Source organism: Pollachius pollachius, assembly GCF_949987615.1.
Source record: "Pollachius pollachius genome assembly, chromosome: 5".
In the NCBI taxonomy this organism is placed as follows: domain Eukaryota; kingdom Metazoa; phylum Chordata; class Actinopteri; order Gadiformes; family Gadidae; genus Pollachius; species Pollachius pollachius.
In genome coordinates, this window is record NC_136938.1 from 18,897,165 (window position 1) to 18,922,630 (window position 25,466).

Consider the following 25,466-nt stretch of genomic DNA (forward strand, 5'->3'; position numbering starts at 1 on the left):
CGATCACGAGACATAACCGGGAGACAGAAAGAGAATGAGTTTGTTTAGATCTGAATAATAAAGAAATTCAGAAATTATCTACCTTGTAAATCCAGAAAATACAATTATGTTTTGTGGGTTTATTTTATGAATCGCATTTTTTTTTTAAATAAAATAAAATAATTCTAAACCAGTTACTGTTTTTGAAATTTTAAATTAAAATGAAATTGGATATGCAGCTGGATTGGTCTTCCATGATGTAAGACAATAAAAGCGGTTGATTTATATTATTATGTGATCACTCAATGCAGTTGGTGTACTGTATTCCTCGGCTTTGCGTTACAGAAACAGTTACATAACAGTGTTTTCTAACAACAGGTCACGATGGCACTTGTATAACATCATCAATGTCATCATCAGGGGTTAATAAGGAGGGGAGAGAATCCTCCCTGCTGTGAATACTGGTTTATCCTGTTGGCGCTAAGGCGCTAAACCTGCGCTGAGGCCGGAGGGGTTTCTTAAGTTAATAATATGTATATATTAATATGTCAAAGTCATAACCCTCGATTTACTGGAGACACTTCTTACATTCAAAGGCTAGCTTCAAACAAATGTGATGTGACAAAAAAGTACTCTATAAGTAAGTCTATAAGTATAATGAATCTCATTGGAGATTGAGCAACAATTGATCAAGTAATATTTATACGAATAATGGCAACTCTGACCACTGGAATTATGGTTAGTATATTCGATTTTGATTCAGAAAGTATTGGTTTTTCTATTGAACGTATGAATCTAGAAGAGAGTCCGAAGTTCCATGGACACATCCCGATAGGTGGCGGTAGTGCGCTTATATGGTTCAACTGAAAACCTCAGAGTAGACGAAGAAGTACAAAATCGTTGAATTCTGGGATTGCAATGGCAGCCGTCGTGGATGTAAACATATACGTGCTCTGTGCGACCCATTTTCTGATGTAATATCCTGATTTCATCTCATGCTCACATTTTATTGGATTTATTTTGTAATAAATTGGTGACCAGCTGTCGGAATTGGGATCCGGACGTTTATGCAACTGCGTGGACCGCTAACAGGCGCTAATCACAACAGCCGCCTGCTCATCGGTCCTGCTATTCGGAGTTAGCTAACCGATAGAGGTATGAAAATGTTCATCGTATCACATGTTATAAGGTTTTAAATACCTCACATTATGTTTCGTCAACGTAGAAAATACCAAATATACGGCCAGTTCTGTAGAGCTAGGTATGGTTATATTTAACAGTGCAACAATTTTTCGCCTTTCACGCAGGCTCCCAAAACAAGATTCAGATGCACCAAAATAGATGAGGCTGAAATAGTATGAATCCATTATTAACACACGGCATTATTTATTTTTCCTCAGATAATGGATGATGATGTGTCGATGCACAGGCTTGAAGGCAGTGATGCAACGGCTCAAGTTGGCGGACTGATCATAAAGAAGAAGAGTGCGGCAGCCGAGCCTCATGTTTTCCGGGCCCCCACTCCACGCACCTCTCTCCTGGGCCTGGATCTTCTAGCAGCTCAGAAGAGAAAAGAGCGCGAGGGCAAGGAGTCATTCGATTCAGCCGGTGATGACAGGACGAATAAAAAATCCAAGGTTTCCTCCTACACAGACTGGGAAGAAGGGAAAAGTGATTCCGGATCTGACGATGAAGAAGATAATAAGGACACTAGTATAAAGAAAGAGGGGTAGGAGGCTGCACTCAAATCCCAATACCGTTTAACGCACCGTTTCCACATTATTTAGTTGTAATAGTAAAATATCAATATTGCCATGGCTTAATATCCAAGAAATGATGGTACTGCTCAAACATATACTCTGTACATCTGCGGTTACAGGTGTACTAATGAACAGTATGAATGGTACTTTATAGCCAATGCCATATTTAGATTGATGATACCAGTGAGGTAGAAGAACATGCATTTTCCCCTACATTCTGGGTTAGAACAGCCCAATTAGAATGTAATATACTTTTTACTGCTCGTGTAAAAGTCCACAACAAGACCGTTAAAGTCCATGTTTAGCTAAACATTTATTGATATTGATCTAAACTGTTTGAATAAAAAAAAATCACTTTTCATACAAAGAAGCTATAGATTATGAACAAATTGTTAATGTCTTATTTCATCAGCATTCGCAAGTATCGCGTGACCGGCTCTGAAACACCATCCAACCCTGGTGGTGTGAGCGAAGAGTTCCGCCAGAAACACCTGCAGAGGGAGAAAGATAGACGTGAACATGGAGTCCATGCTTCCTCCAAAGAGGACAAAAACAGTGATCAAGAACCTGAACGAGAGAGGGGCAAAGACAAACACCTGGACAGACGGAATGAACGAGGTGATAGACCCCCTCGTTGCATTATCTATTTGTACATCTGTGTTTTTTTTTTCCATGTTTTAATGTTGATCAGCAGTAGAAACATAGTCGTTGGATGGTAAATGTCTCTAATTGAGTACTTTGAGTACTTTTATTAATCCCGGGGTAAATTGTGAGTGGTATTTCCTATTTCAGACGAGCGGGAGCGTAGCCACAGCCATGGGAGCAGTAGTGGCCGCTCAGAACGTGGAGAGAGGAGCGAACGCTCCCAGAGAGAGGGCTGGTCTGACCGTCTCAGCCGAGGGAGTAAGAGGGACGAGCCACCCACACCCAAACAACGTCCAAGAGGTACTTTATTTTTTGTCTGAGCTAATTTCTCTATCCGGATGGCATTGTAACGGTAGCATGGTGCAATGGAAAGCCCTGTTGGGTCTGTTCCTTCCGGCATCCCATACTCCGGTCCAGATGGTTTTCGACAGACCTAATGCAGTAGCATGTGTCCGCTAAACCTCATCTCTGGGATACGAGTAGCCTGTACACACATCGTCCTAGAATTTCCACCTTCTTGAACATTCAGCGTGTGATAAAACCAATAGCTTCTGCAATAACATCATGCTTTACCCTTTTACACATTCAGATTCCTTCACACCATCCCGGTCCAACTGGGAGGAAGACGACAGTGGTTACTCCAGCTCAAAGCACTCTTCCCAGTGGGAGTCTCCGTCTCCCGCTCCCTCCAACAGAGAAGGTTCTGACCGCTCAGAGCGCAGCCAGCGCTCTGTCAGGGACAGCGAGCGCAGGGACAGGTAGCCCACCACCCAACGCTTTCCTCCACATATGCGATAGCTTATCTACTGTAACCGTCTTTATCTCTGTCCACCAATTTTGTATTTTTTTTCAGTGTTTTGCATTTCGATGAAATACGAGTAAACTTTATTAATCCCAGATGAAAATGTGGCTGTCGCAGTGGAGAGTACAGGACAGTGATGAGTTATAGATTAAAAAAAATACAACTGCAAAGGCTATACCAAAATTTAAGTCTTTAAACACAATAAGAGTATTACAGTTTATGTACGTGAAAAAAATAAATGTAAACGATATATACGGGTGGGGTAGACTGATTGAAACGCTACATTATCAAAACAAGACAATAATGGTCATGTCATAAATAAATCCTGCTTTCTCTCCATAGATCGGTCAGAGGTCGTTACCCCGATGACACACCACTGCCAACCCCCTCCTACAAGTATAACGAGTGGGCCAACGATAGGAAGCATTTAGGCTCTACACCTCGTCTGTCTCAAGGAAAAGGTGTAATTCAACACACCCAATGTTATTTATGTTCAACTGTAGGTTTGAATCTGTCTGACAGCCTCTCTATCTTTGTTTCAGGGAAAAAGGGAGAGGGACAGGAAGGAATCATGTTTGACAATGAATCTGAAAAGGAACAGTGGGAGGAAGACCAGAAGGTAAGGGGGTCAATAATCTATTTCCCCCTCTGGGTCCATTTAAAGGGGACATCTCATACCACCAGGTGTGAGTGTGATTAGCCATTACAAGCAGGTTTGAAAATGTGCAGCATTGTGACATCCCAGGTTGGCGTGTCCATCTATCCGTCACACATCTAGATGGACACGCCCACCTGTGATGTCACAATGCTGCACATTTTGAAAACGGCTTGTAATGGCTAATCACACTCACACCTGGTGGTATGAGATGTCCCCTTTAAGCTATGATGTATATAACTCTCTCACTATTGAAAACATGTATTGGCAGCAAGCCGACCGAGACTGGTACATGATGGACGAAGGCTACGACGAGTTCCACAACCCTCTGACGGCTACCTCTGAAGATTATGTGAAGAAGAGGGAGCAGATCCTCCAGAAGCAGACGCAGAAGCGAATATCTGCCCAGCGACGGCAGATCAATGAGGTAACTGCCAATGGGTATAGGGCTGTCACCGATCACCTATGGCGTCGGAGTATAATTAAAAGCTGTGATTGCAGGGATACATAGTCTACTCCCAAAAACAACAGAGATTCTCCGAACCAATCATGGGGAAGATGCCCTAATGGGTCAGAAATTAGCTGGGAGTGGTCAAAAAAATTAAATTGGCTTATACACAGTAGTAGCAGTCAGCTAAAAAATGGATATTCTCACAGCACATTACTCTAACTAATGGCCATCGGATGGCTTTCATCATGGCGAACACCTTTTCTATCAAATTATACTAAAATAATAGATCCTCAATCTTACCTACTGCGCCTTTTTAATTGCTTTGTTGTCAAATAAAATTCGTACAGTGCTTACTAAGTTATTAAGAACATTGTAGACCTACCAATATGCCTAACAAAGAAGTCGAAACTGCTAGAAAAGAAAAACTGTTTTGTTTTATAGATTACTCTGGTTAGTAGTTAGAATGTTTGTTCATCATCAATTTACAGAGAAGTGTGCTGTAGTTGGGGCATATGTCTGAGTGCCTGTGTGTCACATTATGCCTTGGGGCGGCACAAGGTCTGCACTGTAGCCTCACACCCAGAAGATCATTGGTTCAAACCCAACTGGGACGCGTGTGTGCTCGTGTGCGGTTCCTCAGAGCGCAGCGGTTTCTATATTGGGCTAACATTCCTGCAAGGGGTAGACCTGGACCATGTCCCCACTGCTCCTTATGCTCCCTGTGATGGGTAAATGCAAAGATCCCAATTCATTGATATTCGAAAGTAGAATCTAATCTCAGTGTGTCTGCCCTGTCAGGATAACGAGCGATGGGAGACGAATCGGATGCTGACCAGTGGGGTGGTACAGAGGCTGGAGGTGGATGATGACTTTGAGGAAGACAACGCCGCCAAAGTTCACTTGCTTGTCCACAACCTGGTCCCCCCCTTCTTGGATGGGAGAATAGTGTTCACCAAGCAGGTACACTTGTGTTTATAATCCAACACACAATACTTTTAAAGGCCTTTATTAATCTGAATGGAAAACATAAAGAAAAAGTAAACTAGCAGAATCCAAAATATGTGTTTACATAGGCTTTTTTTTGGGTTGAATTCATGTACAATGTACAGTTGGTACGTTTTTATATGCGTATTTGGCATTCAATTTGCAACATCCATAAATTAAATAATCAGGATTGGGGAAAAAGGTGAATTTATTGTACTGGAGGAACTATAGTCTATCTACATAGAGGAAACTTGATCGAAACTATATGAACATAACTGAATGCCATTATGAAATGTAGTATATATTAAATTGAAAAATGTTAATGATGGAGTAAAAACACTGCAATGTAATGGAAATGTGCGGTTTTCAAAGATTGTTAAGGTAGATTATTGACAATGAAGGCTTGGATGTTCTAAAATGTTTGACTTATAAACCTGTATGGATTCTTGTGTTTCAGCCGGAACCAGTTATCCCTGTGAAAGACCCTACATCTGACATGGCCATCATCTCTCGTAAGGGCAGCCAGCTCGTCCGTAAACATCGTGAGCAGAAGGAACGCAAGAAGGCAAGAAAGATCCTATGAGAGCGTCTGTAACTAGGCATATTTGTTTATTTTATTAACATAATTGGAAATGTGCTTTAAAAAGGATGCAGATGTCAAGTTGAACAAATTAGTCGTCTTAAAGTGTGGAGACAATACAGTTTAATTTTTCAGTATTCACACCGCACCGCATAATTTCTTGTGAACATTTGAAGCTGAAATACACTGCATTGGTTTTGATGTGATGGTTTTGGGTCTTTATATTTTTTTTTACAACATTTCACAGTCCTAGGGAGGGAAATGTTCTAAAAGTGTGTGTTGGTCTCCAGGCGCAGCATAAGCACTGGGAGCTGGCTGGAACCAAGCTGGGAGACATCATGGGCGTCAAGAAGACTGAGGAGGGTGATGGGACTCCAGCAGACAAGCCAGTAGGCGAGGACGGCAAGGTAGACTACAGGTGAGCCAAAAATTGTACTCTCGTACATTCTTCTTACATTCTTTATGTCCTAAAAAGTCCTTCAACTGCAGCGGTTTGGATGATTGTCTACACGTGTCATGTCGTTCAATGCTGTTGGTGTTTCGTCCATGTTGTGTCTTCGCAGAACCGAGCAGAAATTTGCAGATCACATGAAAGACAAAAGCGAGGCGAGCAGTCATTTTGCCAAGAATAAGACCCTGTTAGAGCAGAGGCAGTACCTGCCCATCTTTGCTGTCAGACAACAACTTCTAAATATCATCAGGTAATGATGAACACCGGCTGCATGTTGGTGGATCGATAAATGGCTGTGACAGTTATTTTGATGATATCCACATGAAAAATGATAAATAGTAAAATGTCTTATGGTACGTTCACACCAGCGGTAGCTAAAGACACACCAACAAACGTGCCAAAGCAACTACTTCCTATTGTATCCAGTGATGCACTTTGACGCTGGGGCAGGAAGTCACATCAAATGACTTAATTTCACAGCGACCATGGAGGAACAACTGATCATAGCCGTTACCAGTTTTCCTATAATTCATGATTTGTCTCTTGCTACGTACAGAGATATAAAAAAAAAACTAAGAACAGCACAACGGCATATTTGATAGATAATTTGGGTACCTAGTGAGGTTGCAGGCATGTCGATATTCAAACTATAGAATGTGGCTGTTCCACTGATGCACGCCCATGGCCGCAAGGTTGGTACTGGCAAGGTCCTTAGCCGTAACTCTGCAGCGATTTTGTTGTCTTTTTTTAGTTATTGGAATGCACCTGTTTTAAATATTGTTTTTAAAAAGAAAACGCTAATAAACATTAAACACAATGAAGTGGATAATACTGACTGGAGTGAAAAAGATTGTTGATTGACACACACACACACGGTTTGTGCTGGGGTTTGGTCCAACTCACTCACTCACTCACTTTCACTTTCACTCTCTGCAGGGACAACAGCATTGTGATCGTGGTTGGGGAGACAGGGAGTGGCAAGACCACGCAACTGACCCAGTATCTGCACGAGGACGGCTACACCAGCTACGGTATGGTGGGCTGCACCCAGCCTCGCAGGGTGGCTGCCATGAGCGTGGCCAAGAGGGTCAGCGAGGAGACGTCCAGCAACCTGGGAGCGGAGGTGAGGCCTTGGACTAGTGCTAGTTTAAGACATCACGTAGGGTTCCCTGTTTTCCAGATGGCCTGGAATGGAAGAAGCCATGTTATTCCAGCGCAACATGTTTTGACCGTTTGAGTGATGGATCAGATGATATGGGCAAACTTCTTGATTGGCAGATATACACACTAATTGACTTTTAGAAATATGTCTTTATACTGCAATTGTTTTAATGTGTAACTTTTTTTTTTACCTGCTGAATGGTGAAATATATCTGCCATTGGCAGATGTTCATTTGGTCACACTCAAAACCCAAGAAAAGCATACAATCAGCAAGATATACAAAACCCTCTATCGAAAGATTGCACACAATATCAAAAATGCACTTTAAGTATGGATGAATTTGTAAGGATTAGTGTGTCAGTTTTTAGGTGTTGACTGATTTATGTGCTATATTCTTATTAAAATATATAAAGGGAATACAGGAATGTCCTGATACAACATGGTCTGTGTGTATGACGAGTCTGTGTAAGATATAAGGTATGCGACGAAGTAAGACAGATTTATTTTAAAGTCTCTTTGCTTCAGTTAAATATCTGTTAAAATTACCAATGGTTAGTTACTTTCTTGTATCGATTCTCCCGAAGAGCATTTAGCGTAAGTGCGCTGTCACCACCAACGTTATTAATGTAAATGCATTGCCGCCTAATTTCAGAATCAATTCACCTCATTACGGCGTTAGTGGACAAAAAACACTGAATTGAAGAAGTTTACACAATGCCTTATCCCTAGACCATAGCGCTACTGGTATTGTTTTTATATTTGTGGCAGGCACAGCCACACTAAATGCTCTTACGCAGAATCCACACAATAAAGTAATTTTGAGAAGATATGTTTATAATCCGTTATGATTGTCCTTTTATGTAGATATTTTGTAGTTACACTCTCAGTGTTACACTGACGCCAAGTGGCCACACTTAAAATAGCATTGTCTGCTTATGGGAAGGCAAAATCATGTTTTATAATGCAGACAGCGGGACATAATTTTAAATTTATGTATGAATAAATCATTTCATGTCGTCTTATCAGAAATGAACCCACGCTGGTTCTACTCAAACCTAAGTGAACTGACATACCATACTTTCCTCGTTCGGCCTTTCAACCAAACCAGCTCAATCGTTGTGGCTAATACTGAAGGTGTTCCTCCCTTTGCCCTGCAGGTGGGCTATGCGATCCGCTTCGAGGACTGCACGTCCGAGAAGACGGTGATCAAGTACATGACGGACGGCATCCTGCTGAGGGAGTCTCTGAGGGAGTCGGACCTGGACCACTACAGCGCCGTCATCATGGACGAGGCCCACGAGCGCTCCCTCAACACCGACGTGCTCTTTGGCCTGCTCCGTGAGGTCAGACCCTGTGGCCTAGCACTTCTGGTGCTTTTTTATAGTTAGTTTAGTAGTTAGTTAGTGTTACATTGAAAATATATGCATACTTAGAATATGCAGAAATCCTTTTGGTTTCCTTGAGCATTTTGTATAATGTTAACTTTGAATGCAACAAGGTAAACATGTTGGGTTCCTACTCCTGCCTGTGCACTTGACCAAGGCACCAGCAGTAGACCTGGAGTGAGTCCCCGGGCACCCACTGCTCCCAGTGCTGCAGCTAGTGATGGGTCTAATGCTCCCAGTGCTGCAGCTAGTGATGGTCTAATGCTACTAGTGCTGCAGCTAGTGATGGGTCTAATGCTACTAGTGCTGCAGCTAGTGATGGTCTAAAGCTACTAGTGCTGCAGCTAGTGATGGGTCTAATGCTACTAGTGCTGCAGCTAGTGATGGTCTAATGCTACTAGTGCTGCAGCTAGTGATGGTCTAATGCTACTAGTGCTGCAGCTAGTGATGGGTCTAATGCTACTAGTGCTGCAGCTAGTGATGGTCTAAAGCTACTAGTGCTGCAGCTAGTGATGGGTCTAATGCTACTAGTGCTGCAGCTAGTGATGGGTCTAATGCTACTAGTGCTGCAGCTAGTGATGGTCTAATGCTACTAGTGCTGCAGCTAGTGATGGGTCTAATGCTACTAGTGCTGCAGCTAGTGATGGTCTAATGCTACTAGTGCTGCAGCTAGTGATGGGTCTAATGCTCCCAGTGCTGCAGCTAGTGATGGGTCTAATGCTCCCAGTGCTGCAGCTAGTGATGGTCTAATGCTACTAGTGCTGCAGCTAGTGATGGGTCTAATGCTCCCAGTGCTGCAGCTAGTGATGGTCTAATGCTCCCAGTGATGGTCTCATGCTCCCAGTGCTGCAGCTAGTGATGGTCTAATGCTACTAGTGCTGCAGCTAGTGATGGGTCTAATGCTCCTAGTGATGGTCTAATGCTACTAGTGCTGCAGCTAGTGATGGTCTAATGCTCCTAGTGATGGTCTAATGCTACTAGTGATGGTCTAATGCTACTAGTGCTGCAGCTAGTGATGGTCTTATGCTACTAGTGCTGCAGCTAGTGATGGTCTAATGCTACTAGTGCTGCAGCTAGTGATGGTCTAATGCTACTAGTGCTGCAGCTAGTGATTGTCTAATGCTACTAGTGCTGCAGCTAGTGATGGTCTAATGCTACTAGTGCTGCAGCTAGTGATGGTCTAATGCTCCTAGTGCTGCAGCTAGTGATGGTCTAATGCTACTAGTGCTGCAGCTAGTGATGGTCTAATGCTACTAGTGCTGCAGCTAGTGATGGGTCATAGGCTACTAGTGCTGCAGCTAGTGATGGGTCATAGGCTACTAGTGCTGCAGCTAGTGATGGTCTAATGCTACTAGTGATGCAGCTAGTGATGGGTCATAGGCTACTAGTGCTGCAGCTAGTGATGGGCCTAAAGGTACGGCCACACTGAACGCGTTATGCGCGTAAGACGCCTAACCTGACGCTTGATCATTGTGTGTCACAAAAATGGTTCAACGCACCTATGCAGCTAGATGAGCCCGCCCATAACTTATTTTCCCCTGCTACTTTTATTTTTCTCCACAAACATGGCGGAGATCACCACCATCGCTGCGCTCTATTTGTTGTGGGAGTTCGAGGAGAGTAGGAAACCCAAACGCCGCCGTGTTTGGGTGCATGATAGAGCTTAGATTGGGCCCAGAAAATCAAGCCCGACCCGGCCCGAGCCCGTGCGCGTTCTGTCCAAGTCCGGCCCGGCCCGACACATTAACTGTAATTATGAGGCCGAGCCCGATTTCAACCCGACATTTTTTTCAATACATGTGTAACTTTATACACATTTGTTACTTAGGCCTACCCTGCTAAATATATATGTAAGGAATAATATATAGAACGCCGGTCATTATCGGGAAAATAATCCCCGACAGGGCGAACAGGACACCGACAACAATGGAGGTGTCTTGCTTCGCCCTGAAGGGACTTATTTTCGATAATGACCGGCGACGTTCTATACATTATCCCGCTTATTACACGGCTACTTGCTAAAACGAAAAAATAACTTCACATGGTGTGTCTTTTTACAATTTATTCGTTACCAGCATTCGTAGTGTTAATCAGCAGAGAAATAGTCCGCCAAAGACGTTGATGTCGCTTAGCAACCGAAGACGCTGGGGTTGACAAGTTATCGGACTACTACCCATGCAAGTGAACGGAGCGTTCCACGGCATTGAGAAGACCCGTGTAATAAAGGCCTATAATACTTGTGTTTATGGCATCGATTTCTCCTCGGATTAGGCCAATAAAGCAATGATTAAAATAACAAAACACAAACGCTCGATCAAAGGCCCGGCCCGACCCGGCCCGAGGATAGCGGTGGAAAATATCGTCCCCACCTGGCCCGCGGGTCGGCTCGGGCAGAGAATCTAAACTCTAGTGCATGACATCCTCCGTAGGCGCTCACAGCTGGGTGAGTTTCACCACCTCCTCATTGTTTCAGCACACACTGAAACGATGACTCGGTCGTCCATGTTCTTTCTGCTTCTGTGCATCCTCCGTCTCTCTGCCAGTGACATCGGGTCAAGCTCAACGCTGATTGGCTATCGCGGCTAAGCGTCACGCGTAGGAGTGTAAAAAGTTCAATTTTTTTAACTCCGCGCGTAGGTGCGTTGGCCGTGTTATTTAGGTGCGTAAAACGCGCCTTACACGCTGCTTTAGCGCGTGTAACGCATATACACGCCTAAACCAATGGCAAAATGCAGATTTTCTACACCTCTTTACAAGCGTAACGCAGTCAGTGTGGCCGTACCTAAATGCTCCTAGTGCTGCAGCTAGTGATGGTCAATTGCTCCTACTGATGGTTCAAATGCTGCTAAAGCTGCAGCTAGTGATGGTCAAATGCTACTAATGATGGGTCAAATGCTAAATAAAACATGTCTTTCCTCTGAGAGCTATTTGATAGCTTTTGTTCATACAATTCTGGCCTACCCTCTCTGTTCTATCCTTTCTAAAGGTGGTTGCGAGGCGGTCAGACTTGAAGCTCATCGTCACCTCTGCAACCATGGACTCAGATAAATTTGCAGCATTCTTTGGCAACGTTCCGATTTTCCACATTCCGGGTAGAACCTTTCCAGTGGACGTCCTGTTCAGCAAGGTATGTTGTGTCTGTTTAACCTCAGCACATCGATTGGAGCCATCATGGATGTTCCGTTATATATTCCTAAACACATAAATGATGTAATGCTAGTCAAGTTCCTATCTTAGTGTTTAATTTTTATTTTGTGAAATTTCTTTCCTCAAAATAAAATCTAATTCCTGTAAACATAACTAAATGCAGAGCAAGATGTGCAACAAATATATATTTCTCCTTTTATATGTTCTAAAAGAGACCACCATGTACATAGATCTGTGCTGATGGTTTGGCCCGTCTAGCTGTTCAGAGGACCCTTTGAATCTTGGTTTCCAAGTCATTGTCATGGGACTTTTCTTTTTAATCATATTTTGTGTGTTGTTTTTTGTTCAGACTCCTCAAGAGGACTATGTTGAGGCAGCGGTGAAACAAGCCCTGCAGGTCCACCTAAGTGGGATGGTGGGAGACATCCTCATCTTCATGCCTGGTCAGGAGGACATTGAGGTGAGCGCTCTCACTGCTTCCACACTGCTGCCACTAATCTTAAGGGAGGGCTGAACCCCCAACACCATTTGTGCGTGGATTGCATTGGTTTGGGATTGCTCTCTACAGTTGCAACACATTACACAAAGACCTCGGATTGGCTGATATGGTGACCAGCCAGTCGCCTGCTGATTAATCCCTGATTCAGCAGTCCTGTCGGTTAAAGCAGAACTTCTGGGCGTACGGCCAGGTTCTGTGGCTCTGTTCTCTTCTGTACACTTTGTTTCCTGATTAGTTAGAGATCTTCTACCGAGGACAATCTGGCTGAGGCTTTAGGAAGGGGATTTAAATAAGTGCATTTCTACAGTGGCCAGTCTACAAGGTGTTGATTTGAAACCCAACACATATTTTTTACAGTTTACTACTGCTGGGTGAGTTTGTGCGTGCCACTAACTGATTCCCGCCTCCAACACCTTGATTGGTCAAAACAAATATGAAACGAAAGAGATTCAAATGCTATATCTAAATTCAGATTTTAGATATTTACCAAAACTCTGATTTGCGAGACTACCTGCTGATTCAGTGTTTATGCGACACACCTATCCTCTGCTCATTGAAACTCGGGCTGGAGTCAACCGAAGAAAGTCTTGGCCAAATTAAATTTGACCAACTCTACAAAAAATATATTCACGTTATCTCTTAATTAAGTTGATCAGCCACAGTTCACTCTACCTGCTAGCATAAACATCACTTGTGTGCTGTTTAAAGAAAGTCAGTGGGTTTCAAATCCACTCTTGGTCTGAGTCCAACTCGGTTACGGCAGAGCTTCAATCATGTAGAGCGGGTCGCACACCGGACGAGCCACGGATTGCCGCGTCGCGTAGTAGATGTACAACACGCGTGGGAAGATTCAATTTGAGGTTTTGCTCTGTGTTTAATATAATGGGTCCCAATGGATTTTGTGCTAAGTTGCCAGTTCTGATAGGTTCACATTCAAGCCTATCGAGCGTTAAACACAAAAGTTGATGGAGCATCGCAGGCATGATAAAAAAGGCCTAACGTTTTCAGATGATATGCCTGCATACTTTTTGACTTCCTTTTTTAATAAAGTGCCGCCACACCGACAACCTCTGACATATTTTCATTAGTTTGGAGAAGTGTAAATGTTCAGTAAGTTACAACTAGCAATCTTCCTTAAGTTGGGTGAGTTCAGAGTTGTGAAAACGGGGGTGTTTTGACCTCCGGTTTTTTAAGGCTTATAGGTTATTAAACCATGTGATTGTTAAAATGGAAACTACGGAGCCTTAAACATTATTTTTATTAATAAATAATTAAAACACATGCTTGCAAATCACTCTCAAATGAAATGCATTAGTCTGCATTTCTCCCTCCCAATATAATATAATGGATTAAGAAGCGCTTTTTTCCGTACAAAGGATCACCAACAATTGCCTGACCAATGAGAATTTGGTTGAGCAAGTGCATATCGATCAGCCTACCAGAACTTGACTTCCCTAAACTGAATTGGAGGTTTGTTTACAAGGGAGCCGCCCCGGAATGATAAATACCTAAAAGCAATTTTTAAAGGCAGGATCGCCGCATGCTGTGAAATTCAGATTAAGGTTCTGTTAAATGCATTCAACACCACCAAGCCTAGCGTGTTGATGCCAGTCATTAGATTATACACGTGCTCGGAGTAGACCGGTGGTTGGTCAGTGGTGGACTGCGTGTGTCCGTGTTCATGCAGGTGACGTCGGACCAAATCCTGGAGCGTCTAGAGGCCCTGGACAGTGCTCCTGCCCTGGCCGTGCTGCCCATCTATTCCCAGCTGCCCTCAGACCTCCAAGCCAAAATCTTCCAGAAGGTGCCTTATTGCCACACCCTCGTGCTTTTGACTTTAATTGACTGTATTTTAATAACGTACATTAAAAATCACAAGTTGGTACTTATTTTCATAGTAGACGTGTGTGTGTGTGTGTGTGTGTGTGTGTGTGTGTGTGTGTGTGTGTGTGTGTGTGTGTGTTTGTGTGTGTGTGTGTGTGCATTGAGAGTAGTAGAAATGTTGAAAAACTCATCAGTTGAGTAACCAATTATTGATAGTTTATGCTACGGTATACCTTATGGACCATTATTTATAAATAAGTGTTTAAGTGAATCAAGTGCCAGTGTATGTTCAATTATTTTAAACTGCCGGTAAACATTATTGCATGCAGTGAATCTTCACTAACCTATCCCGACCTACACCAAGAGCATTATTTCTGTCCATGCCTGCAGGCTCCGGATGGGGTAAGAAAGTGCATCGTTGCCACCAACATTGCTGAGACTTCGCTGACCGTGGATGGCATCATGTTCGTGGTGGACGCAGGCTACTGTAAACTCAAGGTAATGCTCCATTTATTTTGTCTTCATACCGTTAATGCCATCAACCTAGCATCCGCCTTTAAGTCTTAAAAGACTGTATGACTGTGATTTATACCATGATAACCGTCTCTCTTGGCTTCACTTGAGCATACGTGTACCCATGTCCTCTGTCAGAAAGACTTTTTGTTTTGACTATTCTGCTGAAGAGCATATAGTGTTAGCACGCCACCGCCACAAACATTAATAACAACAGTAGCACTTTGGCGTTTAGATTCCATAAGTCAGAAGAGATGTTCAGTGTTATTGATTAGATTCAGTGCTGTGCTTTTCCTGTGTTGTTGAGTCTGACTCATTGTGTCCCATTTCCCAGGTGTTCAACCCGCGCATTGGAATGGATGCCCTGCAGGTGTACCCCATTAGCCAGGCTAACGCTAACCAGCGATCGGGTCGAGCTGGCAGGACCGGGCCCGGGCAGTGCTATAGGTGAGTGCTATCATTCACCCAATGATTTATGTTGAAAGGATCTCATTTTATTAGGTTCTACATTTTGATTAACCACAGTCAGATCACCTGGGTGGGCACGGATGTGGAACTGGACAGCAATTACAGTCTCGCACTTGTCTTCCAGGATTCCTGCAGAGTGTATTGAACAGTCCCAGTTCATAGCTCTTCGACATCCAATGCAGGAAATCAAATCATAAGTCATGTATGTGTATTATGTGTAAGGTTTGTGGCCATTGGTGTTGTGGTGTTTCCATCCTTTGAAAAATGGAGCACAGCCTTTTCTTCTGACGTTTTGAACCTCTAATGTGCGACAGTCATGCTTTCAAGACAGTCCGTGAGGAGGGCCCAAGAGTCCTAATCTCCCCAGGATTTCATGCAGTTTAACTTTGTTTACCACGGGAAGAATTTGCCCAAAAAGCCCCCGCTGTCAAGAGGATATGCATGGCTCTCTTCCCCCTTTGCTATAACTCTTGTAAAGACACATATGCAAACGCACCTTTTGCCTTGCAAATGATCTAGCGTGGCTTTGCACTTGCATATCCAGCCATGCATAAACAATCTGTTTTAATCTTCCCCCCAATTCACTTGCCCTCCAGCTATAAATAGTGTGCCATGCTGTTTGGTTTAGCTAAATGTGAAATATTCTCTGCTTGAAGAATTGATTTCTAAAGCTGTGGCACACACAAACTCTCCGGTCTCATATAATATACATCATATTTGATAAGCCCACAATTTAGATTACTACAAAAAAGCCTCTTTGAGATATTAAAGTAAACTGTGGAAGATTCTCAAGAGGGTTTGAGGCTTGCTTATAGAAGCACTGGGTTTTCTAGTGCTGTTTAGAGTGTGCACACAACGTTTACCTTCCAAATCCAGGCAAGGTGTGTATAAGTCCCACTAAGTTTATCTGTAATTTCATGATGGCAAATGAAACACCAGCTAATCCACTTTCCACAAAAACTCCAGGTATCTCATCATGTACTATAGTACAATCATAATTGCGGGCAACACTAACAAGTGTGTTTCCATCCAACAAATCCCCCACCTGTCCAGAATGTACCCAGTAATTAACGTCTGTCTCGCTCTTCCCGCACAGGCTGTACACGCAGAGCGCCTATAAGAACGAGATGCTGACCACCACCATACCGGAGATCCAGAGGACCAACCTGGCCAACGTGGTGCTGCTGCTCAAGTCCCTGGGTGTGCAGGACCTGCTGCTATTCCACTTCATGGACCCACCCCCCGAGGACAACATGCTCAACTCCATGTACCAGCTGTGGATCCTGGGCGCCCTGGACAACACAGGTGGGCGGATGTTAATGATGGTACCAATGCCTTCAAAGAATGTTTCCCTGCAGGAAATTCGTCAGATCATGCTCCCTTGAACCAATGACTCTACTGTCAAGAAGGCCGTCACTTATAGAGTTGTTTTTAAGCAGAGACGCATAACATGCAGCCATGGCAGATCGTATTGCAAAGAATTTTGTCGAGTACTGCTCTTTGACTTTCCCTGGATATGCAGACTACTAGCAGGGCCCCTCGATAGAATATGCACCAGGAATGGCGCAGATCATGCAAACAGGAGTTTAAGTCATGCTGGAGCCAGTGAAGTAATTGCCTGGTGAACACAGATCATAATTTTGATTTTTGCTGCCGGGGGAACTCATCTGGCTCATCCTCGCCAGATTCCGGGGGATTTTGGGGGGCTACTATGATGTGGGGGTAGTTCTGATGATTCCCCGGCTGGTGTGTTAACAGCAGATTACCTCTGATAGGCCCACCTGAGCCAAACTGTCGGCTCTTCCTCTCTCTACTCCTCTTTCCTCCCCTAAGCCTATTAAGCCTACTTCTCATCATTTCAATTGACGTTTATTTTGTAGCCATGTCTCACGACCCCCTTTTCCTCGATTTAAAATATGCATAACTGCCAGCAGTTTACTCTCTTTCCATACAATCCTGCTAACGCTTACAGCAGATTCTACACAATGGCAGCAGGCATCTATTGAGCAAGAAGTGAGAGTAAACTGGATTTTGAAAGTATCCAACCCAAGATATACCACTCTGTCCTTCAGCCCTCCCTCCAAAGCCACTCCCCCAAAACACGTGACTAGCTCGCTAGCTCTAAAGCTGCTACACACTAGCCCAACCGTTGGCCATCTGAAACGTTTGGGGAGACTCGGACGAGTTCGGGAACAAACCTTTTCGGTGTATTCAGCTGTGTTTGAAGCTTTTGGAACCGCGTGGATGGTGTCTGGTCAGATTTATGCAAAGTCTTAGAGAGTTGGCCGGTGAAGATTTGAGCCATCGGATACTCTTGATTGTGTGCTGCTAGAACTCTGATTCGCTAGCACACTGATTACGCTGATTCGCTGTTTGTGTGGTGCTAGCACAGAATCAGCACTGCGTGGGAGGGACGAACTAGCACCACGAGACTAGCGCCTGCAGCTCAAGCAGAACGTACAACTACTGTGTAGTTGGCAGTCTTTGCGGTGCGTTTCAATGCAACTTTTCTGCCAGACTGGTCAGAGGAGAGGCAATGGAGTGGTAGGATAAAGAAAGTTGGCCGTTGGTTTGAGTCTGGGCGTTGTGTCGGCCCCTTGAGCGACAGGTCTGCCATCTGGGAGACTGGTCATGCGCAATGAATGCAGGGGAAGTTTTGCGCAGGTAGACAGACAGGATGAAATTGTTGGACTGGCTTATTACAGGCCTGCCACAGATAGTGGGGTTACCTTTTTTTATATGGGCATTTGATTTATTCATTGTTATAATATATACAAATATTGAAACATATGACAATGTTCTAACCCAGCTTTAATGAAAGATTATTTCCTTTTAATATGAAAAGCGTGTGTGTGTGCGAGAGCCATTTGTGGGGACTTGTGTGTTTGACGCTGCAACGCTGTTGCCCCCAGGTGGCCTGACTCCGACGGGTCGTCTGATGGTGGAGTTTCCCCTGGACCCGGCGCTGTCCAAGATGCTGATCGTGTCCTGTGACATGGGCTGCAGTGCAGACATCCTCATCATCGTCTCCATGCTGTCGGTGCCCGCCATTTTCTACAGACCCAAGGTACTGCTGAACAGCCCACCTGCAACCGGTAGACGCTACGGTAGTGGGGGTCTGATATTGGATTGTCATATCACACGAGTCAAATCGAAAGCGTTTTAATACTGTATGAACTCAACGTGATGGCTTTGAATGTAAGTTAAGGTGGTGAAAAATAAGTAAGCCAAGGCCACAGACTTTGTTGGCTGGCAAACAGACAAACATTTGAACGACATGTAAATATGTAACTGTCTATTTACCTCGTAAACAGTGTAGATTGCTTGCTAGAGCAGTTGTTACCAACCCTTTTTTGGCAAAGGAACACCATGATGTCAACTGTAAATTGAAAGCACACTCCTTTTTATAATTGTAGGGCATGATTATGAAAAATGTCCCACACATTATATCCAGGATTATATACTGGGTTCTTAGCAATTCTCACAATTATTTCACACACAGCAGCGTTTCACATAACTACAGGTTCTTAACAATTTCACCAGGCAATTGCTATACGCATCAAATATTTACCTATTATGAGTAAGCCAGGTCAGGATTATGCATTCAATCCCACAAAATGTCACGGCACAACTAGGCCCGCCTCAAAGCAAACTGGTTGTGCACCACTGCCCTTGAGAGTACCCCTTTTACCTGAGCAGAGGGAGAGGATGTCTCAAACGGTACGTCAGGAAAGAAGTGACCTTTTTCCGGCATCCAGGAGGCTCCTTGGACTAGTGATCAATACAGAATTGATCGGAGCCCGACGGAGGGTCGTGTTACCTGAACTCTAACCCCCCATGTGTTCCCGCCCTCTCCCCGCAGGGTCGCGAGGAGGAAAGCGACCAGGTCAGGGAGAAGTTTGCGGTGCCCGAGAGCGATCACCTCACCTACCTCAACGTGTACACGCAGTGGAAGAACAACAACTACTCCAGCGTCTGGTGCAACGATCACTTCATCCACACCAAGGCAATGCGCAAGGTCAGCCTACCGCGTACCGCGTATTTTGCTGCTCACCTTGCGTTTTCACCTAATCCTACCTACGGTGTTAAGGGGGGGGGCCGAATCACCAATTAAGCCTCCAAAAGCCTACGCCAGATTCAATGGAAATACCTTTGAATGACCTAGAGCTCAAACAACCGTGGATCGCATGGGAGTTTTGCTCTGATGCAAACCAGGTTGTTGTTTTTGTAAAGGTACTGGTATCAGTCGATGGCGTGCTAGATTTGTGTACAACCTTTTCGAGTGCTTCGCTGTACTCACTACTTTCATATTAACTCCTTTGTTTATTTATCTGCATTATTCCTTCCTGCTCCCTTCAAAATATGTAGGCTATAAATGCCTCGAGTCTGCATACATCGTACACCATCACAACATCCATCTTGTTTGGCTGAAGTATAACAACGCAGATATTGGATTTAACCGTGACTGCTAAATATATATGCAATTTACAGTTTGATGGGGGCTTTTAAAGCCTGCCTCTCACTTTTCAAACCCCACTTCTTAGAAGGTTTCTAACTATGTGACGCATATTCCAAATCGCCACCTCGGTCCTCTCTCACAATGTTACGTTATTACAACAACTGGTCGCTTGGTTATTCTGAGCTTTTGGTCAAGAAGAAGCACCAGATCACATGATTTAAACCCAATCTATTGGATTTTGCGTCCCATCACTCTGGAACCAAACATCCCTGAGATCTAAGGCTTGGTGTTGTTCTCTAGGTATTAGAGAATACTAATGGTTCCTTGTTACCTGTATTAGGTGCGTGAGGTACGCTCTCAGCTGAAGGACATCATGGTGCAGCAGAAGATGAACCTCATGTCCTGCGGCTCCGACTGGGACATCATCAGGAAGTGCATCTGCGCTGCCTACTTCCATCAGGCGGCCAAGCTGAAGGTACTGGATATGTCTGGATCATTGGCAGCCAGTCCGGGCCTCAATCGTTGCCTGGGTTCTCCATTTTAAGCCGGTGCTCACAAATCCAAAGAAACATCTCTCCAGAGTCTCTGGAGAGATGTTTCCAGATTTGTCAATTAGCTCAGAGAATCATGCTGGCTTGTCTCTAACCTTAAAAACATGCATGAACACTCCACTGTCATGGTTGCCATACATCAGCTTCAGCCAATTGGCAAGTCAATGTGTATTTAATCAACGGTTTGCTGTTGTGGTTAGGGTATCGGAGAGTATGTCAACGTGAGGACCGGCATGCCGTGCCACCTCCACCCCACCAGCTCTCTGTTTGGGATGGGCTACACACCAGACTACATCACCTACCACGAGCTGGTCATGACCACCAAGGTAACGCACAACCGCTTACCACCCCGTCGAAACAAAAGCAAACCTATTTCATGTGTGCAGGTTTCTGTGGCTGTGCTCTAAACATGATTTGCACGGTCCCCCCCCGTAGGAGTACATGCAGTGTGTGACCGCAGTGGACGGGGAGTGGCTGGCGGAGCTGGGGCCCATGTTCTACAGCATCAAACACGCCGGCAAGAGCCGTGGGGTAAGAAGCAGAAGAACGCCAAACGAGCTGCTCTCCACGCGCTGTGGAAGTTGGTAGATCCATCCCAACAGGAAAACATCCAAATCGTAATATTTGCCGTCCTCTTCCCTGTCCTCCTCCTCCTCCTCCTCCTCCTCCCTTCTCCTGCCGCTCTGTGGCCCTGCAGGAGAACCGTCGGCGGGCCAAGGAGGAGATCACCATCATGGAGGAGGAGATGTCGATGGCTGAGGAGCATCTCCGCTCGCGCCGGGAGGAGCAGGAGAAGAAGAGCACCAACAGCGGCAGCGTTCGGTAACGTCGCTTTAGTGGCACAACCAGAGGTTACAAAGGGCCTTAACAGGACAAACGTAGGGAAACGCAATGAAAGACTGAAGGCAATGTACGTTACGGTATCGGATACCAACATAATAGGCCGGATGCACTAAGACGAATATCGCGCTATAAAAGCCATTTTGGAAAATGGCCTGCCGCTTTGTTTACATTCAAGACTGTTCAATTTACCTGGCTGCATGTCCTTAACCCCTCCCCACCGCCCTTCTCTCGCTCTCTCTCGCTCTTCTCCTCACTCTCGCTCTCTCTTTCTCCGTCCCTCGCTCTTCTCCCGGCCTTCTCCTCCTCTCTCTCTACTGCTCCTCTCTCACTCTGCATGATGAGCTTTTCTCACCTCTGATCCCTTCAGACGAGACAAAAAGAAATAATATTGACTCCTGGCTGACCTCCATTACTGCAGCAATTTAAACCGTGGCACCGCCGAGCGGCCGGGGAAGGCGGTGTTCATTTTCAAATTACAACCCTGGTTAAAAAAAAGAAAAAAGAAAATCATAATTTCACACCCCATCCTTAAGCCTCACAGAAAGAGAAATAAGGTTGTAAAAAGCACAATTATTTTTTAATTCATCAGTCGATTTATCTCCCTCCTCTGTGTTTGTGTGACCGATATGTCAGAGAATAGCCACATCATGGGGGGGGGGAAGATGGAGGGTTGGGTATGGGTACCCATACCCGACCCTCTGGTGGTCCCCCCGGAGCCACTTGTTTTGGTTCCCTGACATCAGCGTACAGCGGATCAGGCTAGAAGATGGCTCGTCAACAAAGCCTGGGATAAGTAAAGGAGGGGTTGTTGTTAATGTTGTTGTTCATGCCGGTGCGCCCCTCCAGTGTCCACATATTTTAAGACTTAATAAAGCCAGAGTCCTTCTAGAGCTGCCCAGCAGACACGCTGGCAAACCCAGAAATCCTGGTTCCCCCCCCTCTTTCATTCTATTCAACCATCCATCCATATTATAATATAATTGGCTTTCTTGTCTTGAAAGAACAAACGGTCCCAGAAAGGAGTACCAAAGGAAGGTTTCTACGTGACGTCGGGGGAAGCGGCGGCGATGGGTTTGGGGGTAGGGGGCGGATGGATTGGCTGTAATTGCTACTTGCGGGTGCGAAAGATGCTTGGGTGTCGTGGCGTTGCTGTAATTAAAGATGATAGATTGTACTGTCACCGGCGTCGGGCTCCGGATCCCACCAGCCACCGATCTGCAGCGAAGACCCCGACGAAGAGGCCCTTTTTAATTTCCCCTCCATCCTTCTGCTAAACTCCCCCCCCCAACCCCCACACCTGAAGCCTCATTCTATCCGCCTCTTAAGGCCCCCCCCATATACATGCCACAAAATTGACCCAAATCGGCGTATTCGCTTAGGTGGTCGAAATTCTGTCCCAATATGGTGTTTTCAGTACAATCAGTGATGTGTGAGTTGTTGGGTTTAGCGACGCCGCTGTTCAGTTTCCTTCCGTCTCCTTGTCGCCTTGCAGTCACACCGGTTCACAGCATCCCTCGCAATGTCAGCCAGCTTGCTTGGAACTGGTTCATAGTTAAAGAAACCAAGTGTAGGTCACGGATTTCACAGAACCCTAAATGTTTATGGATCCCAGATACTAACGTCATCGTTTTCTGTGGTATCGTTGACCAATCGCAGGCAGCGGTGCTTTGAGGGCCATGTGCAGACGATTTTCCCGTTTTTACTGAGCACCCTTCACACATTGCAGCAATAGAAGCTGTAGAATTGAAACCCAATGCATCGCTTGGGTCGCAAATCCACTATTTTCCATATACTATTAAGTATATTGTGGCCTTTAAGCGAGAGCTGCTGCTGGTCTCATCTGTAAGGGGAGTTGTACGAGATACTTTGTTTCTCAATGGGAACGTATAATATCCAGTGAAGCAGGCAGTCCTCCATTGCCATTGCTGACAGGCCTATGCTGACATTGTATCGTTACACACCACAGGTCGGTGAAAATCCTCACCCCAGGACGAAAAGAAGAGGCACCCATGACGCCCAGACGCACGCCGGCGCGCTTTGGTCTGTAAGGGGGGAAAAAAGCGACTGCAGGCAGGCACACCTCGCTTCATTACGGACACCACTGCAGTTCCATTAGAGGCCACTAGAGGGAGAACTTGTATAAGGTTCCCCGGGTCTACCTGCCGTTGAGCTCCATCACAATGCATCAACCGTCAGCCATGTCAGTGACAGAATACAATGCAATTTTTTTTTTAAGAGCTCTGATTGCTTATAAAGAATTAAAAGAAGAATTATGTTTTTATCCACAATTCAATATCTTAGAGTACCTTGCAATGACCATTTTGCAAATGATCCAATTTCATTGTTGTAATTTGCGTCTTTGTGTCCCTGTGATTGCTGGTCTTGTGGCTATTTCTGCAGCTTTCCTCTCACACTCAAGAGATCAATCTCCCATACTGCATCATTGGGCCGACCCCACTCTACTGTGTTGTGTTGTGGGCTGAACAGCATGTGTGTGTGTGTGTGTCATTATGAAGTGCTCCTCAACCAACTGAAGCACTATTCAAACCGTACTCGGAGCATGAGTGTCTTCAGCATAGTTATTGTAAGACAACCCCCCCAACCCCTATACAAACACAAAAGCATACAAAATTGATCTCTCGCTCTCTATTAACCTTGCCTCAGCATTGTAACTTCCACCTTGATCAATACATGTTGGATTGAACTTGTATTTTTTCAGTTTGCTTACCTTTGTGTTGGTAATGTATGCCTCCTCATCAGTGTTCTCTTCACTGTTCATTTGGGAATGAATCTTATTTTTATTTATATTTTTTTATTGACAATTGGCAAGTTTATGTTGGTACGGTATGCGTGTCTATTGTAGACCATCAAAAAGTTAGTGTTTTTCATTATCGCCATCTATGCGCTGGACATGTTTTTTTTTTTTGGGGTGTAGGGGGGTTGCCATGTTCTGTGCTTATGTGTCTTACAGTAGTGGTCAGTCAATTCAATATGATTTGTATTGCAACTTCTTTTTAAAGTAATAAACACTATTTTTGCTAGTGTTTCATTTGGTATTGAGGTTCTTGTCCTTGTTGGTGTTAACGCATGCATGTAGACATGGTATAATGTTTATGAAAGGCCATCGCTCAGGGCTGTGTTAACACTTTGACTTTGAGGGAGAAATGAAGCCCAACTAAGATGTGCTTCTGAGGGCAGTTCATTATAGGCGTGAGTTGAGCTATAATTAATTTAGCTCTTCTTGACAGATATCAGGTTTTTACACTCGGCCACACGCCTATAATTCAATTACTTGCTACGGCTCGACAATATTAAACTGGGGACGGATCACCCAAAGATGAATTGACACTTTTTAATTAGACTTCTGATGGATAACCCGCCGTGTCCGACGAAGCAGTGTCCTTCACCATCTTGTCCGCTTTTACCAATGTTCTCCACTTCCCTTCGTTTGCAGGAAGGGGCATAAAAGTTTCCAGGTAATCGATCATGCACTGCGTTGAAGGCAAAATGGCCAGAATCAACACGACGCAATCTTCGGTTCAATAAATAACCTCTGCAGTGGTGTTGGTTGTTATTGTTGTCCCCTTTGGAGTATTGTGCGAGACAGCGAGCTAGCTGTGTACTGAAGAGACGAATGCGTTCGAATGCAACATGTCTACCATGTGAATGAGCCCACCGTTCTCCTCATCGTCCTCATCTGGGAACATGTTAATGGTGCTTTATGGCGGGAGAAAAGTTATGTGCGAGCGTATAGGCTCTGCTGTACTGAAAGCCATATGTAAATCCTCAAGGTGATAAGAGTGTGGGATTAAAGCTTGGATCATGCCCCACACACTGGTGTACCGGGGTTTGTCTTGGGGTTGGAGGATGCAAGGATAAAACCCTCTCAAAAGCCGGGTTGGCAGTAATATGCAACTTAAACGCCCACAGCTCGGAGCTGTGTACAAGGAGACGTTCCTTGAAAATAATCCTTTCTTGATGGTCAGTGTGGCTGTGTCTTAACAGCCTCCCAGGGATAGGGATGATGATGAAGACGACGGGTGGTCCTTGGCTGAAACCCTTCAATCCACCCAAGTCGTCTTGATCGAGAGTGTCAGGCGGGGAGAGGGGGTCCCATATAATGTACCTGGCCACTTTAATGAGGCAAATCTCTGCTGTTGAGCTGACATTTTGAAATAGCCCGTGTGAGTGACAAGAGCGAGGGAGTCACCTTTACCACGGCTTTCCAGAGAAGGTCCCTGTAATGATGGAGGAAATTAAAAGAGACTTCAAGGCGTTGAAGACACAAGCCCATAGGATTATGGGGAG

The 25,466-nt window shown here is 44.7% G+C and overlaps 1 protein-coding gene across 1 annotated transcript; it reads left to right on the top strand.

Annotated features, from left to right (window-relative positions):
• The first annotated feature begins 894 nt into the window (after positions 1-894).
• On the top strand, positions 895-24,204 carry dhx38 (DEAH (Asp-Glu-Ala-His) box polypeptide 38). Its single transcript, XM_079736268.1, has 27 exons — positions 895-1,134; positions 1,380-1,708; positions 2,152-2,357; positions 2,532-2,684; positions 2,974-3,142; positions 3,529-3,647; positions 3,729-3,805; positions 4,113-4,268; positions 5,091-5,252; positions 5,734-5,841; positions 6,147-6,274; positions 6,420-6,557; positions 7,244-7,430; positions 8,627-8,812; positions 11,841-11,981; positions 12,351-12,461; positions 14,188-14,304; positions 14,715-14,822; positions 15,172-15,284; positions 16,402-16,610; positions 18,218-18,372; positions 19,168-19,323; positions 20,105-20,239; positions 20,516-20,641; positions 20,751-20,846; positions 21,013-21,137; positions 23,125-24,204. The coding sequence occupies exons 2-27, from the start codon at positions 1,383-1,385 to the stop codon at positions 23,204-23,206; spliced, it is 3,789 nt and encodes a 1,262-aa protein (XP_079592394.1). The 5' UTR covers positions 895-1,134; positions 1,380-1,382; the 3' UTR covers positions 23,207-24,204.
• Positions 24,205-25,466: the final 1,262 nt, after the last annotated feature.

What these genes read in the sequence shown, in the direction of transcription:
- dhx38 (XM_079736268.1), top strand. Translation starts at nt 1,383, where the DNA reads ATGGATGATGATGTGTCGATGCACAGGCTTGAAGGCAGTGATGCAACG. An exon ending in CCAGCAACCTGGGAGCGGAG is followed by an intron (nt 7,431 to 8,626) that starts GTGAGGCCTTGG and finishes TTTGCCCTGCAG; the next exon opens with GTGGGCTATGCGATCCGCTT. An exon ending in AGCTGGTCATGACCACCAAG is followed by an intron (nt 20,642 to 20,750) that starts GTAACGCACAAC and finishes CCCCCCCCGTAG; the next exon opens with GAGTACATGCAGTGTGTGAC.